Source organism: Falco cherrug, chromosome 5 (genome assembly GCF_023634085.1).
Source record: "Falco cherrug isolate bFalChe1 chromosome 5, bFalChe1.pri, whole genome shotgun sequence".
NCBI classification, from domain to species: domain Eukaryota; kingdom Metazoa; phylum Chordata; class Aves; order Falconiformes; family Falconidae; genus Falco; species Falco cherrug.
The window spans coordinates 80,992,530-81,017,872 of NC_073701.1; the positions used below are offsets into that span (position 1 = coordinate 80,992,530).

Here is a 25,343-nt window from a genome sequence, read left to right on the forward strand (position 1 = left end):
TCTCACTTTTCCCTTTCCGATGCTCTTCCCCACCCCACTGGGGTGGAACAAGTGAGTGGCTGTGCGGTGCTTAGGTTTTTAGGTGTGGCTGGGGTTAAACCACAACAGGGGGATGTAAAGAAGAAAAAGATCTTGCTAACTTTTGATGACTGCATTAGAAGGAGCTGAACTGTACTTTGCGAGAAAGTGCTTCTTCAGCCCTGACTAGACAGAGAACCAATGATAAAGTAAGGCACGTTGGCTGGTAATACAGGCAAACATCTCAGGTTAGGTCACAGTTTCACATCTTTTGAGGGGGATCTCTAATCATAAAGAGATATTATATCAAAATATGAAACTAAAATACTTAGGAGTGCATACAAAGAAATCATGTTTTAAGGGGAACTTGTAACAGCCGAAGGCAGTGACTTGAAAACATACCTGTATGATCCACACTAAGCTGTTCTAACAGCATCATAGCCTCGTTGTAGGTTGAAGTTCCTAATTTGACATCCTCTGAAGTTGAGACAGATGAGTGAGATAAATCAGGGTCATCAGTTACTTCCATTTGTCTGCCGACCTACAAAAAATACAGTATTTTCTGTATGCCACTGTCTAGTATTATAGATCATTACAAATGCATGAATGATTCGTTCTCTCCTTCACAGCCTACAGATTTGTCTCAAATACAGTAAAGCTGCATACTAGCAGCAATTTGTACATCCGGTTGATCACTACATAAACACGGTTCCCATCTAAGTGATTAAAAGCTGATAGAAACTTTATCAAGAAACTAGTTTTACAGTACCTTGTTCTCTTCACTCCCGGTTGTTGCTCCAGGTCTAGAAAACAGAAATATGTTTCAGTACTGGAGTGCTTATATTGCATTATGAATAATACCTGAAGTTGCTTTGAAAACTTCATTTCAGAACTGAATTAAACTAAAATCTAGTATAGCAACTTTGCTAGATGTAGTTCAAGACCGAAACAATTATTGTGTACTATTATGTCTACTGGAAGGCTAATTTTTCCACAAGATATTGAGCAAATAGTTGAAATAACCGTTCTCTCAGCTTCACTCATCGACAGAAATCGTACAGCTACGGACATGTAGATATACAGTTATGTGCCTTCCCTGTTTAATACCAGGGGTTTAGCTCTCTTCAGTATTGAGAATCCTTCTCTTACAGGTCAAAGAACTGTAATTTTGGATTCTCTAGTGGACTGGGTCTGGCTGGGATGCAGTTTATTTTCTTCACAGCAGCCCACACAGCGCTGTGTGTTAGATCTCTGACCAAAACAGTGTTGATAACAAACCAAATCTTTAGCTAGTGCTGAACAGTGTCAATAACTTCTCTTTCTCACTTTGCCACAACCCACACAAGTAAGGTTGGGGTGGGCAAGAAGTCAGGAGGGTACACAGCTGCAAAAGAAAACGCGGAGCAGGAAGCAGGGCAAAAAAACCCGAGATACCTGCAGTGAAAGAGCAATTTTGCTTTTCTGTCTCTCCTCTCCCTTTTTAAAGCTATAAAATACTTTGATGCATGTGCACACACTCACATAATTAATCAGAATTTGTACACATGTGACCTTATCATTAACTTGGCCAGCATGCTCAAAGCACTCTAAACAAAAAAGAAGTGTTTTTCAACACAAAGCACATCAGGTAGTGTCGTCACATAAAAGAACAAGAATCTTGATATGCATCAGGTGTACAAAAAACCTCAAAACACAACAAAACCCCAATCCTGCCCCTAGCTCTTAGGTCAATTTTCATCATTAAGTAAGTTTTATTTTTAACATTCCTTATATGCATACCTTCCTTCATCCCGAGATGTTTCACTGGAAGTGCTATCATCCAGTACTTGACAATGATTCCCACTGGAAGAGCTCATCTGCTGGTGAGCCTTCTGCTTTGAAGACTGTCTTTTACTTTTCTTTGCAACGTTGGCATTCAGGGCAAATTCACTGCATTAAACAGAAAGAAAAAAAAATCACCAAGTGAGTAGGTTTACAAAAAATATTTCTGTAAAACAGACATACTTAAGATGATGTCCAGAAATGACTGAGATAAAAAATATCTACGATACATTCACAGACTTGACTGCAAAGATCGTGGAAGATACCCAAGTATTTAAAAAAACCTTCCCCTAGGAGTGAGGGGCACATGTGGAATCTGAGCTAGATTCAGGTTAAGCTGGATATCCCCGTTAAAGCAAGCACCTAGAGCAGAGATCCCTTTGAAGGACAGACAGGAAAAAACCTCCTGCTTAGGTTTACATAAAAATACGTGTGCCTTCTTTAGACTTTTGAGATTGGTTTGGTAATATAATCTTTTCCCCTTTCCTGACAAAGGGCATATTAACTTAATGAAAAGGAAAACACCAACTGCATGGAGACCACTAAAATCCCTTAGAAAAGGGAGTAGTAGTAAACCACAAGTTCCTACTTTTCCTACTCACTATGGCTTTCACCACTGGGGAAACTACTTCAACTACTACAATATTAGAAAACCTAAGATACTTACATAGTACTACAAGTAAGAATTAGATATTATTTCATTAGCTTACTCTTTCATTGGCATTTTAATCAATTTTGAGCTCTCATCAGATGAAAAATTCTTTTCGCCTTTTTCTTCTATAGTGTTTTCATTCTCCATTTTCAAATAGTCATTCTTCCTTAAAGTAATCTTTTGTTTCATTTGCCGATCAGTGACGTTGCCTGATGGTATATTTAATTTATCAAGACATTCCTGTTTTGCCACCGCCTGCACTTTGGAAATTCTTTGTTTGCTTTTTTCCTTCTCAACCTATAAAAAGAAAGTTAAGCTTTGTGTATTTCTTACTATTTCTAGAAGACAGAAACACCACATCTAAGATTGATTAATTCAGGGTTTACCCCTGAAATAATATGAAATTAGAGAAGCATTTTCACAAAATTACACTGAAAGTGTATTATGTCATTGAAAGTACTTCAAATTCACTCAATTAAAGATAACAAAAATAAAGCCCTTAGAAAGAAAACAACAGTCTATCTTAAAACATGAACAACAAAAAAGTGAAAGCATTACTGATGGACAGAGTTAGGAGGACTGCACAATGTTGGCTGTAACAACACCAGAAAAAAGATCAAGTGGAACTGCAGGGGGATAATGCTCCCTTAACAAGGGGAGGAAAATAAAAAAGATGCCAAACCCACAAACACAAATGGTTTCACAGGAAAGAGGAATTTTAGTGAAAGGCAATGAAGACACACCATGCAGATACCACAGCACATGAATTATTAGTCAAGACCCTGTTCAGAAGCTATTTTCATTCTTTGATTCAGAATCAGAACGGATATAATTGTATGGATTTCTTTTTATAGCAATGAAGTGATAATTACTTACGCTGGAACCGAGTGCCACCTATCGTTAAACTGGAACAAGAATGCATTCTGTTTTCCAAAAATGGGGAAAAAGAAAACTTTCCACTGCTCTCTTTATTCACAAGTAACATATTTCCATCAGAACAAAACACAATTTGAAGGAAGCATCTTCCCTTAATGATGAATAGCTAAAGTGAACAGGACCATTGATATAGAGAGAGATTAAAGAATAAAGAGTAGCAGGTGAACTACCTCTTTTTGCAGCTGTACCTTCTCTTTCTCCAAAGCCAGGAATACTATTTGCAGCATTCCTACCTTACCCTTAAATCTTTCAATATCTTGTTGTAGTTCTTCATCAAGATTCCTTTGCAGCATGCTATGTGCTTGCTGAGCATTTGCAAAAAGACCTTCCATTTCTGTTTCTCCTATTCTGTTGTCGATAAAGCAGTCCCTGGGAACATCATCATTAAATCCAGAGTCTTTTCCAAGTTCCCTCTCTGTTACAAAAAGTGCATTTTCATCACATGTAGAAACTGGTCTTATTGTAGGAATAATATTAGAAATGTCATCCAACAGACTTGGTTTTAAGCTGTATCTCAGGGAGTATTCAGGACCTCCCACTACATTTCTACTACTTCCATTTTCATTCTCTTCCACTTCCATAGTAGGCATTTTTTTTTCCTCTCCTTTTGCTAGAGGCACCTTTGTATCATCGATATTGTTTGTGCAGTCTTCTTCATCTGTACTCCAGGTATCTTCCATGTTTGCATTTAAGTTATTTTGATCAGAAAGGACACCAAGAGTTGGAATTACAATTTCCATTTTGGGTACTTTTCCACCTCGTGTAAGTTTAGTATCTCCAAATTCAACTTTACTTTCTAAGTTATTACTTGATTCTGTTGCATGAGATGAAACAACATGAGAACTCTTCAATTCATCACTGAAGCCAACTTTTGACATTTCTTCCACAAGAGAAGTAGTTTTCCCAGTTTCATTAATTTCACCAAACAGCTGCTTTAGCTCTGCTGTAATGTTTTTAAAGTTTGTTTTCAATTCCCTTTTCTCATTTTCAACCCACATTCTTTCATATCTTTCCTCCCAAGGTTTTGGACTTAACTGCTTGTCAGCACTGTGCAATTCCTCATTTTCTGCTAGGGCTTCCTGATGTGAAATTTCTGCTTTATCAGTCTGATTTTCATGTGCTGTTTTTTCTATCAAGTTGGTAGTTTCTAAAATATATTTATCCTTACGTAAACAGGTATAGACAGAAAGATTATCAAGAAAAAATATTACAGTTAATCTATGCAATTTCTGTTGCAAACTCATCATGTAATAGAAATAAGGCATTTTGAAAGCGAGTTTTCTAATAAAAATCAAGGGTTACTAAATTAAAGGTTCACTGCATCACCATCTTCTTGAAAAATAGAAGGACTTAAGAGACAACAGTTTCCTGGATTAGATTTGTCTGGGCACTAGGGTTGCTTTTACCTTTTAGCCTGCTTGCTTTCTGTAACTGCTGGCATTTGTCACAAAGTATTTTTACTTTTTCAAGTTTTATTGCTTTAATACCATTTTACATTAAAACTGCCAACATTTTTCTCACCCAGTCCTCCCTCCATCATTCTCTACTGCCTGGCATTTTACAGTCCCCGGCCATCTAAGCTAATACAATGTGAATGAACATGACAAGCTTTTTACCGTTCACCACACAGAGAAGTGGCTAAGGGAGGATTATTTCTTCACTCAAGATTCAGAAATAATAAATTCCATTCCAAGGTCCAAAGAAAAGGATTTATTAGGGAAACCTGTCTGTTCCTTCCCTCATCCCAGAAATCAGGAACCCAACTTGCAGGAAAACCGCACCGTGCCTTAATCCTACCCAGTCCCCTCAAGTCCCTCTCCCCACGCTCTGTTTCTCAACAGCTCCGACTGCTTCTGCCCTGTGTCACAGTCCTCCCCATGTGCCTCCTCGGCTCGTGGTGCCTTCTGAACAGGTCCTGGCAGCCTTGGTGTCCCAACAGGCTGAGACCATCGCGCTCCTCACGCTCCTGTCGTGTTAGCCAGGCCCTTTTCTCCCGCGGCAAAGACCCCTCCTCTCAGAAGGGGGAAGCAGCACCTCAGCCAGCCACCACCCGTCTCACCCTCCCTGTTCCCAAGCTCATCGGCCAACTACTACCACCTTGCAACAGGCTTTCTGTGCTTTGCCTGTTAAAATTAAGCATGTCCCTCTTCCGTGATGCCCGGGTGTGCGGTGGAAATAATTTGCTATACTGTCCCTTCAGGTGCTCCAGAGGACGCCAGACCCCCCTGTGCAGCCCCTGCCCCGTATGCCCAACACAAGCAGGACGCCTGCCTCATTCCCCTCTAGGATACCCTCTGAAAAACCCTTTTCAAACACTTAACATGGCCAAACAAGAGCATACTTTGCAGAGACTGGGAAAGCATCAGAAAGGTCACCAAATCTCAAGGTGTTCTGTTTGTTCTTTGTTTTACAAAGAGGAAGACCAGGTATGTTTAATCAAACAGATCAGCATATTATAGACAAATCTCCCTCTTCACTTGAATGTGCATTTTGCACAGGCAAAAAACCCCCACATTTGGCTGCACTGTTTCTCAGCAGCGCACAAAAGGAAAAACCCTGCCCAAAATTTAAGCAAACCAACTGAAAACAAATCACTATAACAGCAAGTATCCAACATAATGGCAAAGATTTTACCCCACCATAAGAAGACTGTATCCAACTTTACTTCAGACTGTAATACAACCTCCAAGACTCTCCCTTTATTCAGCATTATTCACTGACTGGTAAGTTTTCTTTACCTTAGTGTATAATACAATTTACTGAATCAGACTGTAATCCAAAATACTTGGTTTTACATACCCACAGCCCGTAATTTTCAATAGCATCCTTCATGTTGTCTTTTTCAGCTGATGATGACATAGGAAAGATAGATCCTGAGTTCTCACCTGCAGTAAAAAACCACAAATTTTTATAAACAGCATAACTTAATACTACTTATTTACAGCTAGAGTGCATCTTGAATCATCCTATTTGTGACAAAAATCTTAACACAAAATAACACATCCCCTCAAATTTGTGCACTGTTAGAGAGAAAATCATAATACAGATTTAAGATGCATCTGTGTGAATTCCTTTCTTCCTTTCTTCCAGGGCATTATACTTTTTAATGTATAAGGGAAATTTGCTGAAATTCACTACATATGGCCACAAATAACCCATTCCTGTTTCTTAAACATGCACAATCTCTCTCTCTCATACGTAGATAGATACCTCTGTATCTCTGGCACACTGTGCGCCATACAGTATTCCTCCATCAATTTCAAGTTCCCTATGTGTTGTGCACAGAAAATCATGAACAACAAAGTCACAGGTTTGAAATCTTGAAGACCCCAGCTTTGTTCCTTGCACGACACAAATCTGTCTCTAGACATGGATCTAGACAGAGTATTTCAGTCAAACTGTTGCCCCATCTGTTCCAGAAGACACGGATGGGCCACTGAATGAAAGACAGGCTTGTGAAATGTGCAGAAATAAACCATGATCTGGATGTCTTTACAGTTGGAAACTGGATTCCACCCTTTCCTCTCTCAGAATTTCTAAGTAATACTGGACAGGTCACAAACTCCTCAGAAGCAGTCACTCACTCAGTCTGGGCTCCCCATTATGGGGTGCCTACCTTGAATCTCTGTTATACCCGAGAACTGGACTCCAAATAGTTCCAGACACAATTTAGAAGCAGCAACTCATTGTCATTGTTTGTGTGGAAGGCACACTGAACATTTTGAAGGAACAAGTATTCAGAAAGAAACAAGTCCCAGCAGCTCAAGTGTGGCATCTAAAAACAGAGATGGATTCTTTTCACCTTAATCACTCTGGATCTCCTTTCCTGCTCCATAATCCTATGGCTTCTACCTAACAGCCTTTCTGTACACAAAGCTTCGCTGCTAGAGAGGGACACAACATTCTTCCCATAAGAAAAGCAAGCAAGAAGGAAGAAAATAGATAAAATCATAAGAATACAAAAGGGTCCACCATTTATGAGTCACAGGGCCAACCTCACTTTTGGCATTTTCTCCTGTAGGTGACTCCTTTTACAAACTTTCATTGTATGTGCTAGTCCTAGAAGCCTCTCCACCCAAGTACAGCAGGGGGTGGTCAGTCTGTCGGACAGATGGGGCTGCTCCAACTCTGTTTCCATGAAGGTACGCTTACCAGATTTCTTCTGTCACTTCACCAATGTTCACTCAGGTCAAAAACAGCAAAATGCAGGCAACTTCCTACCATACCATTTGATACGTGTCATCGCTCCCATCATCTAACATGGACACCACCATTTTGCTTAAAAGACAGACTTTAAGTATTTTGTGGATGCAGGAGAACTGTGACATCTTTCCTGTGCACAACACAGACTGAATAAGCTTTTCTGGTCAACTGTATCTGCCTGAAAACTGGATAAAAGCAAACCTGCCAGCACCCAGAGTTTTGTACTGGCCTTCTAAGAATGCAATTCACATTCTCTGTTCAGAGTATGTAGGTGTCTTAATGTTTTGGATTCTGTTTCAGAGTGCGGTCACTTTACAATTAGGTGCCACGCTGCTATAATCAAAAGCAACCCTAACTCCTGTTCAGCCTTGCCCATCATGGTCAACAGTAAAGTTTTCAGCAGCAGCTATTTGAGTCTGAAGTCTCAGTCTTTAGATAAGATTTTAGTAACATTGGAGGCCTAAGAATTCTTTTCCATAGGGTTTAAATCAACCTTGAAATTTCTGTATGATGGGTACAGAACAAGGAAGAAGGCAGGAAAGATGAAAGGCTACCGTGTTCTTCCCTCCTTAGAGTTCTCATTGTGTCGGTAACTCTAGTCAGTAATTACTTTTCCAACCACCAGAAAAATAACTAAAAAATAAACCAGACTTCTCCCATTAGCTGTTGCAAGTAAAATTTCTTCTTTTCTTGGAGCAGTAATTCATGAATCTATTTTCTGTATTATTGGCTTCTGTCAACATTGTGAAAGAGGATGACTCCTCATTGCCAAGAGTTCTTCACTTTTAGCACAGGGAGAAAGTTTTAGTTAAAACACTGGTAGAACCCTACTCCAAGGCTTCTGAAGAGCCCGTCATTCAAAAAAATGTATACAAAAAATTCACAGGGTAAATTAAATTCCAGTATTTTTGCCTATCATTTATTGCTAGCATGTATTTTTATTAACGGATGCCTGCAGTGCAGTGTATACAAAAGATGCAAGTCCCCCACCTTTTACTCTGTCTGCTTTCTAGCTAGCACTGAAAAATGACTTCTAGTCATCTTAGGTCTTTCCAATTAGTCTTTACCTCTCCACTCTATTCTGAGACTTCCCTCATAAATTGTCGTACATAATGACTTTTTGCAGATTACAGTGGACAGCAGCTACTCTGCTATACAGGAAACATGAGAACACCACTACTTTACTTTGACTCAAAAACAGATTTTAAGAATGTATTACTATGAGTCAGTAACAAAGTAAATAGAATGGGAAATTCCATCTCTCCTTGAATATTTAATTGCGCAAGATACTGTACCCGTTTTCCACATTTATGAAATAAAACTTGTCAAGGATGGCATTCAACCCTTTTAGAGTCAGAAATATTTGTGCTGCAGGAATCACGATGCTTTGTTGAAGCAATCTAATTTGCTTAAACCCAAATTCAAACATAAAATGTTTGAAAGAAAGAAATAAGAAATTTTTACATCTACTTCTTAGCACCTGACCTTCAAGATAACATACGGGTAAAAACCAGCATGACACAAACGAATAAAGCCATACAGGAAAAATAGCTGACCTGAAATGAGCCATGAAAAGGCAACCTTTCCTTTCTTTCTTTGTAATATTGTAACATACTGGTCCATTATGGGGCTACACTTCACATTACTGTGGAATACAGACATAACCAAAACTCATGTTTTAACTGAACAACTTCTAACAAATATCTGTGTGTCTTACAAGAACACTGTCACTGCAAAATAAAGGGTGAAAGAGGACTCGCTGCTTACCCATTGCAAATACGTGAGAGGGAGAAGAGCGAGAGGAGGAGGAAGGAGATACTGCTAGAGAGAATTTTCATCTCTATTATTGTCAAAAGAACAATACTTTTTTTTTTTCTTCCCCTACAGCAAAGATGCCCAAGAACTTGGAACTATTTGTATTCTATACTTAGAAGTTACAAGTCCGCTTACTTGTCTACATATCTGTTCACCTCTCTCTGGTTTATAATTTCAAGAGCCAATTGTAGAAACTCTAAAACCTGAGCGGCAAATTGTTTCTCATCTTATAAACAAGTGTGATTAATACAAAATACAACACAAATAATCAAATATGCAAATCAATAAACATTAGAACAAAGAAATTAAAAAACCATTAAGGTTACATATCCTCTCTCCAATATATAGCGGACCAGCTAGCTGCCTCAATTTTAGCCTTGTTTCCAAAGGAAACAGAATTCCTGACAACATGCTGACACTAATTTCCTCCCATCTTGTCTCTCTTCCCCACTTCCTTCCCATACACCTCTGAACCTGCTGGTCATTTTCCATGAAATAAGAGAAGGAAGCCTTAGAGGAATGTGTTTGCTACATGTTTCAAAACAACTGCCAGACAGGTAGAGAAAAGCCAGGCAAGTAGTAATTCCTGAAAACTACAGCTACAGCATGAGCCCAAGAATTACCCTTTCTGCCTCACCTGCAGCTCCTGGACAGCCTAGCCTGCAGATCCCTAGCCTGGAATCAGCCACAGCACATGCTCAGAGACCCAGGAAAATCAGGAAGGGCTTTTTTTTAGAAACTGAAAGAAAAGCAAACTTCAAGACTGCCTGAAAAGGGGAGATGGCAGCAAGTATGGTGTAGGAAGCGTGTATCATGAAAAGGTATGTACAGTGCTCAATAGCAGACTAGAGGAGGGAGCAAATACATACACAGAGGTATATTTCAGCAGACCTTCTGCTCCCAGGATGCCTTGCTAGAGCCACTCATTTAACATTAGAAACAAAATTGCAAGTACAACGTGTCTGTCCATAAACGAACACTACAAAGAGATTGTTATGATACCTTCAACATCTTCTGCATCTCCTAAACCAAATTCCTCCAACAGATCTGCAAAACAAATCAGATGCTTTATTAAATACTCCTATCTAGAAAATTATGCTAAACCCAGAACCACATGAAGTGAACATTACCTGACTTCTGCTGCTTTTTTTTAGGAGAGGTTTCATTCATTTCCAAAACAGATTCAGAGGTCTTCAGCTATGAAAGACAATACAATGACAAAAAAAAAAAATCAAACTTAAAGTAACTACATAATATTTAATGAGCAGAACAAGTAGTCAGTCTGACATGAACAAATACTTACCTGGGAATTATTGGGTGTCTCCAAAAAGCCTGGAGGTGAAAAATGTTTTAGAAAGTGTTATTTTATTTAATTTATACAATTTTTACTCCATCCAACATCAGTAGTTTCTACAACTAAGTATTAGTTGCAAGCATTATTTCATCGAGACTACGATACTGAACATTCAATTTACCTGAACATTTGTATCAGTATACAAGAAATGGACAATGCATGCTTCCCATCATGCACCTTGGATTTAAGAAATAATAATCACAGAACTAGTACAATCCATAGGAAGCAATAAGGACTTGCTTGTTAACAAAACAAGATCAAAATACTTATTTTGAGGAGCTGAATCCTGCTTTCTACAAAGATTATTTCAAAAGCCAAAGCTGGCTTGCTGTAATGAATGCTCATAAAATAACACTATGAATTATATAAAATAACAGCACTATGACCGTGATGTTGAGGGGTATTTTCCTTTCCATGGATGGGACAGAGAAAACAGGCGTGCAGACATAGAAACCTCATACACATCATACAATGAGGAAGAATCAAACTAGTTCTTATCAGGTTGTTCTGGTTTAGATTGCAAGGAAAGAAAAAAAAACAAATTACAATTGCTTGTAATCTGCATTTATAACACAGTTCCAAATAGTTATTTTTTTTTAAAGGCTTTTGTCCAACATTAAGTAACTTACAAACCCACACAATCTACTGGCCCACCTATATTTCTCAAGTCCTCTGCTTTAGTCATCTTACAGTTTGAGTCCTCTCATGAAAGAAGCGTATGAAATGTTGTTAAGAATGGCTCCACAGCAAAATTTTTGTATTTAAAAAAATTGTTAAAAACCTAACAGCATTTGATTTCAGTAAACTTGGTGGTCTAGCAGTATGGAAACACCTTAGAAAGATTATCATAATCACCTTCTATCCCCTTTTTACACTGATTCTGGATTTGTATGAATCTACTAGAATCTAGTGGATTCACACAAAGCAGACTTTCATGACAACTACTCAACAAGTAAATTTACAAGCTCCCAGGAGCTTTTAAAGTTTTGCTTCCAGCTTACTAAACTAAAATTGGATTAGCTTCTTCAGCTATTCTATTGTACTTAAGCTACAAGCAGGACTGACCATTTAGCAAGAAAGAAATCCTTCAGGTAAGAGTTCTACCCCAATAGCAAAACTTCCCTGCCATTCTATGCTCCAGATGCTCAAGAGACAGTGTCACAAACTACAGGCAGAAACCCTTCACAGCAAAACCTGAACTTTTAGTCACATTTTAGCTCCTAGGCAAAGCATAACAGAAAGGTATAAAAAAGATTAAGATAGGGGGGAAAATGCTTTAGCCAGATCACAGCTCTCTCCTGCTACATTATCATCCAGGAATGTTTAGATGTTCAGACAGCCCTAAACCACATACACTTTCATCGCTATGCCACAAGAACCTGAATCCAAAAAAACAGAAACACATCCAAAGAACACACATAATGCAAACAAGATATCTTCCTTTACAAACTTGCCAGCAAGCACTGTGATAGCTGGTGTTAATTAACAAATACTAAGCACTTCATTGCTATAGTGCACACCCACACCATACCAGCATTCCTAAGGCAGACATTGATAAAAGCTCATGTTAGCCTATACGTGTTTACAGACAAACATTTAGTCCACCAGGAAGTTACCAGTCTTGTGGTCCCCTGAAACCATCTGTGAGCATGCTCCGTGTCTGTCTGCAGCTGGAAGCAACACACCAGGTGATACTATTTCCGGACTTTCAGAATCCGTCTGTATAACATAAAACACATGCGTGAGAATCAGTACAAATTTTCAACTCATTTCTATGTAAAAAGTTCCTGCTAAGCCAACTTGCACAGCATGGAATCACAGAAGCCTTTGATAAGCCCCTTGGAAAGGGCACATCAAGACACAGTGGAAAATCACAGCAGACTTGTGTGTTTTCAGATCTTAGGCAAAAACCTCACAACTCATCTAAACTATTCTGTCATGTTGACAAACTGCACAGCCACAAAAGAGAATTAACATGGTAACTCAAGATGTGGGTTGTGAACGAGTAACTGCAGGTCTGTGGTGATCCAACTTTCGTACTGAACTGGTACCTGATACTCAAATTTGTGCTGGTGTTCCCCAGGCACATATCCTGCAGTGCTGAGTGAACACATGGCTATTCCCAATCGCAAAGGTTGAATCAAGACTGTTGGGGTTGAACAAAGACTAGCAAGACAAAGCTTACAGAAACTAAGGCTACCTAAAAAAACCCAGTAATATTTTAGCCTTGTATTTTTAAGAAGGGGATGGGGAAGAGTTCCTTCTTCCTCACAAGAAAAGTCAGAGGGGGTAAGCTACAGACTCTGCTTGTTTTCTTCTAACCCGTTACCATAGATAGAAAGAACTAAAGGGGCAAACACAGCCAGACCGTGTGGTATCTCTGTTGAATATTACTTTCAAAAAGGGCCAAAAAGGTAGAAAGGATCTTTACAGAAGTAGCTAATCATCTAGGCTGTAGACCCTAAGGGCAACCACTGAACAGGTCAGCAGGACAAAGTTGTGTGGTGAAAAAGCAACAATCCCACCAGCCCCCGTGGGAAGCTCAGAGTATTTTAAGCAGCAAGAAACTTCACGGCCTCAATACTATACTAGAAACCAAACTCAAAAGGCCAGTTGCTATGAGACCCAAATCATTAGACAGACCTAACTTCATCCCAGGCCTACTGAACAGCTAGTATACAGCACAAGTATTTCAAGGGCCCCCAGCTACAAACATACAGCAGAACCAGGAAAAGAGGACGTAAGCCTCATCAATGGCAGGGCCCAAGCTCCGAGTGCTTCTGGATCTTACTCCCCACCCCCGCCAGTGGGTGTCTTCACAGTCCTTCACAAAGTCCTTCACAGGAAATACCTCAGAATCCCAGGGAGATTCAGCATCTTCCTCTTCCTCTGCTCCAACTGCTGTCAGGGCACCTACAAATGCAGTAAGAAAGAAGTGAGGCACTGAGTGTTTATATTTCACTCTGCTTTTCCCCATCAGTCAGTCCCTGCATCCAAAAGATGCACAGTGGTTCTGTTGCTGAGGACAAACTAAGAAGTGAGTGCTATTCAAGGGTTTCTTCACACCCAGAAACATCATGGTGTTTCCTTTAGATTGCCACCTCTCTTGCCTCCTTTCCAGCAGAAGACGGCTATGCACAACAGCTGGCACAGCTACAAGCTACACCGAACACGTGTTTGGGTCACACCTAGGAAGGGGCTCCAGCACGCCGCAGTCCGGTGCTATACAGAGTTTAGGTCACCTGCTCTCTGGCCTACAGCTCCAGAAATTGCCACTGACTACCACTATCCACTGTACAACAAGTACCGTAGAAACATCATCCAACATATCTTCACACTCAAATCACCAAGAAACAATGCTCCTTTTGTAGCACTACCAGCAAAGATCTTCCTTGACTAACAGTTGTTATCTTGCACCTTCCCAGAAGGCAGACACCTAAGCGTTGCCATTTAAAAAGAGCAGAGGCTCACAGCCCAAAAACTCACCCCAAACACACAAAAAAATTGTTTCTATCTCAGGGGGCTAACATCCAAATCTCTTCTCTACTAGACAAATGTAAGGCTCAGTCTCAGTAGGTTCCTGGCCAGAATAAACTATCTTCATTTCTGTTTTAAGCTAGTCCATTTAGGTAAAAAATGATTCAGGATTCACTCTTGTGGAGACATGCACACAAAAAAGGGGAAAGGAGCTAGAGACCAGTGAGGGCACCCATCCTAGCAGAGGGCAACTACTGGTTCCAACCTCAGCTATGACTACTTACACTGTGCCAAATGCATGCTTATGGTAAAATGCAGAGACAGAAGAGCGTGTATAGGCACAACATCTGGAATACAGCAAGTTTTGCCAGGGCCCATGTAGCATTTAACCAGCTCCGGTAACATGCTCCGGTACCATCTACCATACCTGCTCCGGTAACATCTACCATGCCACACTACTCTCTAGAGACAGACAATGGAAACTGTGCCTTCTACTCCTGCTCCAAGACCTGAGGTGAGTACCAAAGTGCTCAGCCCTGACTGACGTGGCAATGCTTTCAAGCCCACATAAGTGTGGCACTGGAGAGACTTTCTCCATTTTAAAACTGGACAAGGTGAGGCACTGGACCAGAACAGCTTTCTCTCAGACTGACTCAAATCTTTCCCAGGCTTCAGCCAAGAGCAATCACAACTTTTCAGTCTGACAGTATGGGCCAGAAAGGGGAATGCTACTCTCACACCCAAGACACTCTAGTCCTTCCCTTTTTATTCTGTGCATTTTGTTCTAATTGCTTCAGGGAGAACACAGCAACAAAACCAAGAATGACACTTGCTCCATATAGCATTGTTTGGAATCGAAGGCCACAATTTCTTCTTCAAGAACAAATGAAAAGGAACAAAAGCTACTTTCCTTCTCTGCCAGTGCCCACTAGGGTTCACAGGCAAGGGAAAAACTAACTGTTCCAGAAGTCAATCACCATTTTGGTTCATTTACTGTGCATTAATGTTTATAGGAAAGAAGTGGGATCAGTATTTACTAACTCATTTCTCTCACCAGTGTTGTCTTTTGAAGCACTGTGGACTTGACGGCTATCATTACGAACAGAATTTTTCACACCCTCAACAACTGCAGTTTGTAGCTCTTTACCAGTGTCTTCCTTTTCCTGCTCTTCCTCCTCTTCTTCCCATTTAGGTGATTTTTCCTAAAAGAGATTAACCAAACAGCTGGAAATAGCAGAAACAAGCATCTTCTCAGCCACCGATTGACAATTTTAAAAACACTTTTCTTGTGCAAGACAAAAGGGAAACTTTGTTGAGCTTTCTTTCACAAGGCCTTCAGTTTTTCCATGGGAATCTATGAGTAGACAGCAATGACTCATGTCCTAAGTCTTAACCCTGGTTCTGCAAAGCTCCTGAGAAGCAATTCCTCATGCCAGCCTAACTCTAGCTTTCATTTAAGTTACATCATTCTGGAACGCACTCCTTTTCCTCTACTTTGCTCCAAGGAAAATCACTAGCTTCCTGCCCTCAATCTTACTCAAACTTTTTGTTTCCTCACTTTCAGCCATCACACCATGAATTTTACTAAATGGTAATAAATCCTGACAGATAAAACCTGTTCATACAACTGAGAAAAACCGAAATGATTTCAGAAAAATTATACTGCCTATTCTTTCTCCTGCAAAACCACTGTAACCAATAAAAAAAAAATGAAAACACTGCCTGATATTATTCTTATATCTAAGAAACTGCTTTGCTTAGGAGTAAGGCATTTTCTAATATAAAAAAAGGATGATCAAAAGATGGATATATGTGAAGTAGTACCAGAAATCCAGTTTGCCATTTGGTTCTTACCATTATTATCCTTAGAAAATACCTTTGTGATTGAATCGTCCTTATACAACTTACCTTGGTGCTTGAGTGAAATGCTGCTCTTAAATTTTCTTCATGTCTATTCAAGCCTAAGTTTTCACTTTCTTGTTTCAGTGCTTCACAGACTTTATTATCTACTTCATATTGCTCTTCTTCTGTATCTTCATCATCCACATGTTCAAGAACAACAGAGTCTGGTCTTTGACTTTCAAGCCTTGGGTTTTTTCTTGCTGACCAAGAACTATTATCACTTTCGAAGCCATTACTGAAGCTTGACTTTTTCTCCTTAAGACCACAGCTATCTGAGAGAAGCTGAGGTGTCTCTTTTTTCCAGTCTGTCATCTCAGAGCCTGCAAAATGGGAGTCATCATTTCTGTTCAACTTCTCCTGAATTATGCTTTTCTTGTTCCAACTTTCTTGTTTATCTTGCAAATTATTTAGATTTTGAAAGACAGTTGGCTTTGGTACTGACTTGCAAGATACTTCATTATTCATTATCTTTGGAGACACGGCAGTTACATTTTCTTGCAACCTTTCATAAGACCCAGCTATAAAAGACACAGGAGTATCAACAGATTTCTCCACGTTTTCATCAAGTTCTTGACTTATTTCACCATCCTCACAGACAACTCCAGCTCCAGTGTCCAATTTCTGATTAACTTCCCCTTTAGGTTCTCTCTTCTCCCTCTGTTTCTCTTCCGGTATGTCATTAAACTGAGTTTCTTCATCTTCCAGATCTTCCTCCTCCTTTTCATCTTGAGTAAGATTTTCTTCCTCCTCCTCTTCTTCTTCCTCCTCATAATCTTCATTGTCATATACATTGTCATTTTCATCCTCCTCCTCCTCCTCCTCCAATTCTTCTTCCTCCAGGTTGCTTGCATCTGAGACATCTTGATTCAACAGTTCTCCACAATCTCCTTTGTTCCGGTTTGCATCTGACAAGGTTCTTTGTTTGAGGCTTTTCTTTGGTGACCTAGGGATTTCAGTTCTAGAACCATCACCATCATCTTAAAGCACAAGAAAAGGAAAAATGCATGTGAACAAAAGGAGTTATGTGAATAGCAACAGGCACGTTACCAGATTAATGGAGTAATCTGGGAATGTCTGGAAAAGGAACCATGTAAAGGATGGGCAGGATGGAGGAAGGACTTGGCCAGGGACAAAGGCTTAAGAGGGGATTAATATCTTCATTTTAACAATATGACTTATCTTTTCTGAAATGACTAAGTGCTGTGTTTTAAAAATGCTACTTTTCTCAGTCACTACAGGAAAAAAAATTGTTTAAAAAACACTTAGCAAATCTACTTTTATATATTAGTATACCATGCAATCTTTTCCAAATAGCTTACTGTTTTTCCTGAACTGCTGGGAAGCATTCATTAACAGTGCCAAGTTTGGCTTCTGCAGCTTCTGTAAATAAAGAAGCCAAAAAATAATTTGGTTGTGTTTTTTGTTTTGTTTTTTTAGAACACTAACGACGACAACAACAAATCCTTTGTTCACATCAAATCTTGAACAGTAAATGTAATCAGGCTGTCCTTTTCGTATGCAATTCAGTGAGCACTTCACCCCCAAAATACTGCGCAGGCACCCTTCTGCAAATTGTTTCCAAAACTATGTTTACATGCATAACAGTTCTAAGAATCTGTTTTTAATATTTGTAATATCTCAGTAAAATTCAGTTATATTTAAGATCGCAGCTTCTGGATGCTTACTTGCAAGCGTGCACAAGGAAAGTAACTGTTAAGAACCCTAGACTTAATGCATTAATTAGTCCCTGCAAGCACACTTAACAAAATATCCTTAAATTTCAAAATCATGCCAAAAAAATGCATCATTTTTATTTAAATCAGTGCAAGAAAATGAAATTATGTTAAAACTAAACATGCTTGCATCTCCAGTATTACAGAGCAGGTTGAATACCACACTGGTTCTTCATCACTGCAGAATCCCAGAGCAACAGAAGAGATGCTCCAGACATCACTGCAGAAGTTGATAATTCTTCAGAACATTAGCAAAAAAAGTAGGCATGAGAGCTTGTAGCTGACAAAAATAATACTACCCAAGCATTCAAAAAAGAGGGAAAACATGCAGTGTGAGATTACATGCAAGTACAGAATGCCATCTCAATAGAAGAAAAAAAGATGACACATTTGAGTAACTCATCCACTGAGCACTCTTAAGTAACCTGATGAGGAGGAAAGGAGAACTAGGTGATGAAGGATTTCAGTAGATCTTCATTAAAAAATGCCCTTTATCAGTCAGGATTCTATCACGAAATTTACAGGAAACATTAACAGTGTTTGGGGAAGAACAGAATAGGTTATAACAGTAACTTACAAACTTAAAATCTGACTCAAATGAACAAGAACAAATAAAACTGTGGTGGTTTATCTCGTCACCTATTGCTCTTTTGCCTCAAACCACAAATCTACTGCATGCTCTGCCATAGCTACAGATCTTTTAGGAAAAACTCACAGCAGAAGAAAGGCTGGCAAGTCAGAGACTGCTTCTAAGGAGAAAACAATATTGGCTGGAACCACAGTTTCTTTCAATCCCTCATTGCCTTCAAAACACTTACTTTTACAGGACATCTACTGTAAATACACCATACCTTGGGAGTAAAACCGAGTTCTTCTTCCTCAGAAGTATTCCAACTGACATCACTCCCCTCCTTCTCCGAGCTTCTTAAAAGGTAAAGCAAAATGAGTACTGTCTCTCTGAAATCATTCCTCAGGTAAGTGTTGGGTATGTTTAAAGTCTTACCTGATTGAGTCTCCTTGCGACAAGTCATCTATTGCTGTCAAACATTAATTGACATGATGAAATTAGATTTGGCATGCTAAAAATTAACCAGCGCATACAAACATTTAACATGGACAACTCTACATGTCATAACAGAATGAAACTCTGGGGAGTCAACTTAACATAAGACAGCATGAATGAATGCATTTCCAAACAACTGCTTTTTCAAGTCACACTGAATTATAAAAAGAAAACAAAAAAGACTAGAGTTATATCTCCTTTGAACTTTACAACTTAAAAGTTTAAGAACTATCTCTAAACTAAAAAAAACCCAGCACAGCATGAATATGCTACGTTAATAAAACAGTTAACAGAATACTGGTGCTTTAGCATGACAGTAAATAAATGAACTGTTGAAGTACTCATACTGCACACACGAGTATACATTATTTACAGAGATGTTACCATTTTATTTACTATCCCAGCTGCTGCTCTACCCAGTTACAGATTATTCTGAAAAGGGGAGAAATATCAAAAAGCATAACCAAGATCTAAAGCTTATCCTCGAGTAGAAGAATCACCAGCAGTTCTCTACACTGCACCAAAAAAGGTATTCAACAGGCAAAACAGGCGAAACCAGGGCATTCTATACTACACTCCAAGCTGTCATCAGTGTTATGAAGGCAACTTGCACATAGGATCACAGGATAAATCAGGTCACAAGGGATATCAGGAAGTCTCTCAGCCAACCGCCTCCTCAAAGCGGACTCAGCTCCAAGGTCAGATAAAGCTGCTTAGGGCTTTATCCAGTCTGATCTTGAACAACTCCAAGGAGGGAGACTGCACAACCTCTCTGTTTTACTGTTCTTACCATGGCCAAGCTTCCCACATTCCATTAGAAATTCTCTTGTTTTATGCCTCTTGTATCTTTGCTTCCTTGTCACACACCACTGGGAAGCGCCTGTCTTTGTCTTCTCCTTATACATACTGGAAGCTGCTGCTGGGTCCCCTTCAAAGTCATCTCTTCTCTAGACTGAACAAGCCCAGTTCCTTCAGCCTCTCCCCAAAAAGCAAGGAGTCCTGCCCCTGACAAAGTTTGATGGCCCTCCACTGAACTTGCTCACTGATGAAAGACAAATCTCTCTTGCACTGGGGGCTCAAAATTATACCCAGGGAGCTGGACACAATCCAGTGAGTGCCACGTAGCGGTGTACAATCACTCTCCTCAGCCTCTTGGCTATGCTGCTCTTCATACAGCCCAGGACACGGTTAACCTTCTCAGTTGGCAGGGCACCCTGCTGGCTCATTCTCAGCTCACTTTCTGCCAAGACCCTCTGGGGAATACCCAGCAAAGTAGCTCTCCAGCCAGGCAGTTCCAGCATGTGCTGTAGCAAGTGGTTGCTCCTTTCCATGTGCAGGAATTGGCATTTGCCCTTGTTGAATTCTGTAAGACAGGCCTGACAGTCCATTTACCCAGCTTGTCAAGATCCCTCCGAATGGTAGTGTGGCCCAGAAGCATATATTGCAAACTCAACGACTGTGCACTCCAGCACACCACTGATGTACTAAAGAAATCTGAACTCTAGGAATCCTGCCTGAAGAGTGTTAAAACTTCTCAATTATCAACAACTAAGATGAAATAAAGGGCCTCTTCAATTCCCAGGACAGAAAGGAAAAAAACAAATGTAACCTCCACATCCTATCTATTTCAGTATTCCTCAATTCCTCGATAACTAGTTCTTGTTAACTATCATCACAAAATGAAGTTGCTTATAAACAGGAGATTGGTGACCTTCCATAAAGTTGGATGATAACAGCCAAACCGAGCTCTTGGACAGAATCATTAAAAGGAAAAGAAAACAAAGGGCATACCATGTTGAGTAAGTTATCTGAACTTTTGCTTTCGATGTATAGTAACTTCAAGCAATGATCAAAACCAGTTCCCATTGTGCTTTAGAAAGCAAGAGAGAAAGTTCATGAGCTAGTTTTCAGACAGACCTTGATGCCCTGCTGTAGAAATGGGATCTAGAAAAGCAGTCTCTGGGGATCACTTGTTTCCACTTTAACTGAAGTCCATTTTCATTTTGGAGTAACAGAAGAGCATGTTTTTTTGAAAAAAATTTTTTACTATCAACAATGACACAAAGCAAACACTCAATTCAGTAATAAAGGACCCATGCAAAACATGCAAACAAATAAAAAGCGCCCAGAGCCTGCTCTCAGACCTAATTTATAAAACCAAAACCATCAGAATAGAGACCTCCAAGATAATAAACATCATAGGTGTGTTAGTATTTGTACATCACACAACATGTTTCATATTTGAAATGCTACTGTATAGAATACCTTTCTTTGTTTTTCCTGTTCTTGATGTCTGGTTAGGAGATTGTTGCATTCCTATATCCATTTAGGGAAAGGCATGTCAAGGACAGACCAAACAATGACATCAGAATAAATGTGAATTCCCAGAAATTTGGAAAACATAAGGAGTACATTAACACAGCTATAGCAAAGGGGGAATGTACTGTGGCCATCAGCCTACTCTACAGTTACAAGTGCTAGAAGCAACACCTATCACAATCTACAGAACTCTACTCTTACGGGACAGTGCCAAACAGTGTAACTTAATGTACTTGCTCCATGTAAAATACCTATATTCCAATGTTTTGAAATACTGAAACAGATTACTGGAAATTTAATGTACTGCCAACTTTATATGTCTCTCAACTTGACTAGTCCTTGTCTAGCACCGAAAGCAAATGCAATTCCTTCGTATTTGTAGAGTGCTTTATACATACAGCATACAGCACACTTAAAATCCCTCCGTCTAAGCATCCCCAAAATCCGTAGGTGCCAACAAACTTCAGAGATACACTAGCCACTTGTGTCAGATGGTACCCGATGCAAACATATGCCCCTCCTACCTCAGTTCGAAGGTAAAAGCCCTGCATATATTGATTTGACCCGCTGAGCTGTTCACATACAAATGCTACGCCACCAGCCAGAACGCAGGTATGACAAGCAGTCAGAATGAATACCCTGTTCCCCCCAGGGCTATAGGGCAGGCCACAAGTGGACCAAAACAGCTGCGTTGACTGGTGTGAGCGTCATGCACGTGTGTTTGTGTGCGTACGCATGTCTGTGTGTTGTGGAAGAGAAGCTTGAGAATATAAATCACCATCCACCTGCTCTACCCATACTACTTAGTACAATTTTATATCAATGAATGGTGTGGTTCTGTTATTGCAGCTATCCGACACCAAATTTCGTTGTGACAAGGCCATAACATTTGCCTCAGAGCAGCAGGGAGTCCTGCTTATATTGATGTTACCACAAATACATGGAATGGATGTGGCAAGAGGACTCCTATCAAAACCACACACTTAAGAGTTAAAAAAAGGACCTCAAGATTGTTTCTCATTCCTTCTCCATTTCTTGGTCTTCTTAAAAGGTGATACAGGATAATGTTTCCTGACCTCAGGAGATATAAATCACACTGAAGCACTCATTTCTATTCCAAGAGCTCTATGATGAAAACCCCATGGTTTCTGTAGGGACTCGAGGAAACACGGAAGGAACAACACACTAATATGCAGTGCAGCAGCTAAAAAAAGCTGCCACTGCAGACATACTAGAAATCCGAACCCCTGCCTTTAGAAAAATTGCATAATTACTTTTTGCCAAAGAAATTCCAACTTCAAATCTGAAAAGTCTGTCATCCAATACGCTAGAGCTGGAAGCCATTCATTTGGAAGTTTTTGCAAGTCTGTCTGTAATTAACAAAAAGGTTCATGTTCTGACAAAAAGTAAACACCCAAATAAGCGTGACCCAACTTCTTAAATATACCGACTTGCTCACTAGAGGAGAGTATTTTGAAGAATGTTCAACAAGTGCAAAAGTAGTAAAAGGAATAAGGACTACATTGAAGATGCCAGAAAAACTGGAATGAAGAGCAAGATTAAAACAAAGAATTCAAAGTGGGTATTCCTCTGTTGTCTCAAGATCAATCTAGCTTCCCCTCTAATGGGGGCTTCAAAGCTTTTACTGCAGCCTGAAGGGACTCATGATGCAGGACCTGTGCTTTGTGGGTGCAAGCAAGAGACTGCAGAATCAATGCCAGTAAGTGTTCCCTGCATGCTACTAATCTCTCTCACTCAACAGGCCAGAGTCATTTTTTAAGAGACTGTGCACAAGGAGAAAAAGATTTGTACTACTCAAGAAAACAAGCCCTACTATAAACAGTTTGAGAACACAGCATATTCTTTCTCCTCCCAAGTCCTTAACCCACATAACATTCTGTTCACACTTACTATGCCTCTTCAAGTGAGGACTTCCCATAATATTGTGGGCTTATATTAGTACTGTTATCATTTTCAAGGAACTGAGCAAATTATTTGGTACAAGAACCCATATTTCTCTGAGGGTATATTAATTTTGGAATCACACAACAGTACTATTCTTCAAGCCACATCTTCTAAAATAACCCAGGCCTGTCAGCCATTACAGTGTGGTACACAGCAATTATCTACGTGCACAGGAGGCAGCAACAGAGTGCTGTTTAGGTAAAAGCAACGTTTTGTTGATTAAACTACCTATTTCCAAAAATAAAATAAAATAAAATATAAAAACCTCCACATCTTCCTTCAATCTATCAAGAAGCTTTACACATCTCTGACTAGATCAAAATAACTATTCCTAAGTCAAAGGAACAAAGTTTGGCTCTAAATTAAATTCCCCTATCTGGTAAAAGTCAATTAGGAAAAATATCCCATGTTTTGCTCATATTTCATGACATATCTAAAAAAGGAGTAATAAACTGTGTTTGAACACTGTCTGCTGCCCATTTGCCACAAAGTTCTGATGTAACACTCTTAAAAAAAACAGAAAGAATAAAACTTCCCACTGTAGGGCCTGAGATGTAAAGTACAAGACAGTTCGATCTATATTCAAGTATTAGTTTTCTAAGATACCTCCAGGGCTATATGAGCTCATAAGCATAGATTGGATCTTAAAAACTATGGAGTTAGTTTTTTAAATTTAAAATTAGCTCACTGAAGGAGTTAATTTTTTGATAACAAGGCAATTTAATTGCTTTTCTGGATCACAAGGTAATGTGGATTTTTTAAAGTTTACTTTATAAAATTACTGGAAGTGGAAAAAGTGTTACTTTTACTGTAAATCAAACTATGTCCAAGAAGATACAGTACACGCAGAAGCTGCATTATTATTTCTAACAAAGTTACTTTTCCAAGACAATTTTTCCTAAGTATGTCTCTGCAGTACCTACACGGAAACAGTCATAACTGATGCTGAGAAATAAGACAACTCACTCAAAGCAGCTTAGTGCAGGTGAAACTATTAATATTAAAACAACAACACGCAAACTCAGTGGAAATCAACAAGACATGTATGGTCCTGCTAACTCATCTGCTGCTTCCCAACTACAGGAAGATGAAAACTACGCAGCATGAACGTACTGCTTTTGCAATTTGTTTTCACAATCTGAATGGCCATCTATAGGTAAAAGTACGCACCCCAAAACCAAAAACAAAACCACCCTCACCTAGTTCCTTCCCTGTCCCCCTTCTCTCTCTGTATGAAAACCTATACAGATGGGCAATCTGACAGGCAGAACGCAACAACCCTATAAGCGAGCACGTAGCACACAAATTGCAGCTGCCTTCACACCTGACAAGAAGCACCTCCAGCTGGCAACAAGTCAGCATATTCACAAAGCTTCTTGCGCTACTCCATCTGATGCCTCCACTAAAGTCGATGGGGAACACAGTGAGCACTGACAATACAAACCCCCTAAAGAAAAAGGCCATAATGATTTTTCCTCATGAGCTCCTCCATGATTAAAGATCCTACCTCCTCTGTCCACAGCAGGTGCACCCAATGTAAAGCCAGCAGCTCTGGCTCGGTGAGGAGTTCCAAGTCCTGGGATGCCTTGTGCATCACCTTCTCCTATATTTTCCCAGTCCGCGTATTCCGCCAGTTGTTTACTAAGACTATATAGGGAAAAGAGAGGAAACATATCTGGTAAAAACAACCACATACTTGCATATACTGTTTAACAAAATAGTTAACAGCCACTTATCCATCCCACATATATTCATAGCCATGAATTCATATACTTGTATGCATTCACCAAGGATAATACACACAGAACTTACTGCACGACTATTACATACTTCAATATTCATACAGTCATGTTCACTCTATAGATGCATATCCATACCTATGAAGCTATTAGCTCCAGCTTGGCACAGTATTTTCAGCCCAGCTTTTAAGCACACACAACCACAACCCTTAGAGAAGGGATACCCACAGGTACAAAGCTATCCCATAAGAGGGGTGAAACTGCTTAAGGTTTTAACAAAAGGGCTATCGGTTAGATCTCTGAAACAAAAGGCTGGTAGTTCCTGGTCGTAGTAGTGGAAGTCAGT

The 25,343-nt window shown here is 39.6% G+C and overlaps 2 protein-coding genes across 6 annotated transcripts in view; both read right to left on the reverse strand.

Moving 5' to 3' along the window:
• LOC102051093 (ankyrin repeat domain-containing protein 26-like) overlaps nt 1–25,343 on the reverse strand; it is a 59,351-nt gene that overhangs the window by 27,750 nt on the left and 6,258 nt on the right. For 2 of the 5 annotated variants that reach the window (XM_055711725.1, XM_055711729.1), the window contains exons 6-22: nt 24,766–24,905; nt 21,240–21,290; nt 18,915–18,948; nt 18,763–18,835; nt 17,498–17,558; nt 16,185–17,155; nt 15,331–15,478; nt 13,651–13,712; nt 12,416–12,518; nt 10,749–10,777; nt 10,576–10,642; nt 10,448–10,492; nt 6,227–6,312; nt 2,550–2,788; nt 1,798–1,947; nt 788–821; nt 421–559 (exon numbers count right to left, since the gene is read on the reverse strand). In XM_055711725.1, coding sequence (XP_055567700.1) covers nt 421–559; nt 788–821; nt 1,798–1,947; nt 2,550–2,788; nt 6,227–6,312; nt 10,448–10,492; nt 10,576–10,642; nt 10,749–10,777; nt 12,416–12,518; nt 13,651–13,712; nt 15,331–15,478; nt 16,185–17,155; nt 17,498–17,558; nt 18,763–18,835; nt 18,915–18,948; nt 21,240–21,290; nt 24,766–24,905 — 2,432 coding nt within the window. The remainder of the gene's footprint in view (nt 1–420; nt 560–787; nt 822–1,797; nt 1,948–2,549; nt 2,789–6,226; nt 6,313–10,447; nt 10,493–10,575; nt 10,643–10,748; nt 10,778–12,415; nt 12,519–13,650; nt 13,713–15,330; nt 15,479–16,184; nt 17,156–17,497; nt 17,559–18,762; nt 18,836–18,914; nt 18,949–21,239; nt 21,291–24,765; nt 24,906–25,343) is intronic. The other 3 variants (XM_055711726.1, XM_055711728.1, XM_055711727.1) reach the window with 3 other exon arrangements.
• Nucleotides 2,796–6,220, reverse strand: LOC114016531 (uncharacterized). The gene has a single exon (XM_027808998.2). The coding sequence runs from the start codon at nt 4,690–4,692 to the stop codon at nt 3,568–3,570; it is 1,125 nt and encodes a 374-aa protein (XP_027664799.1). The 5' UTR covers nt 4,693–6,220; the 3' UTR covers nt 2,796–3,567.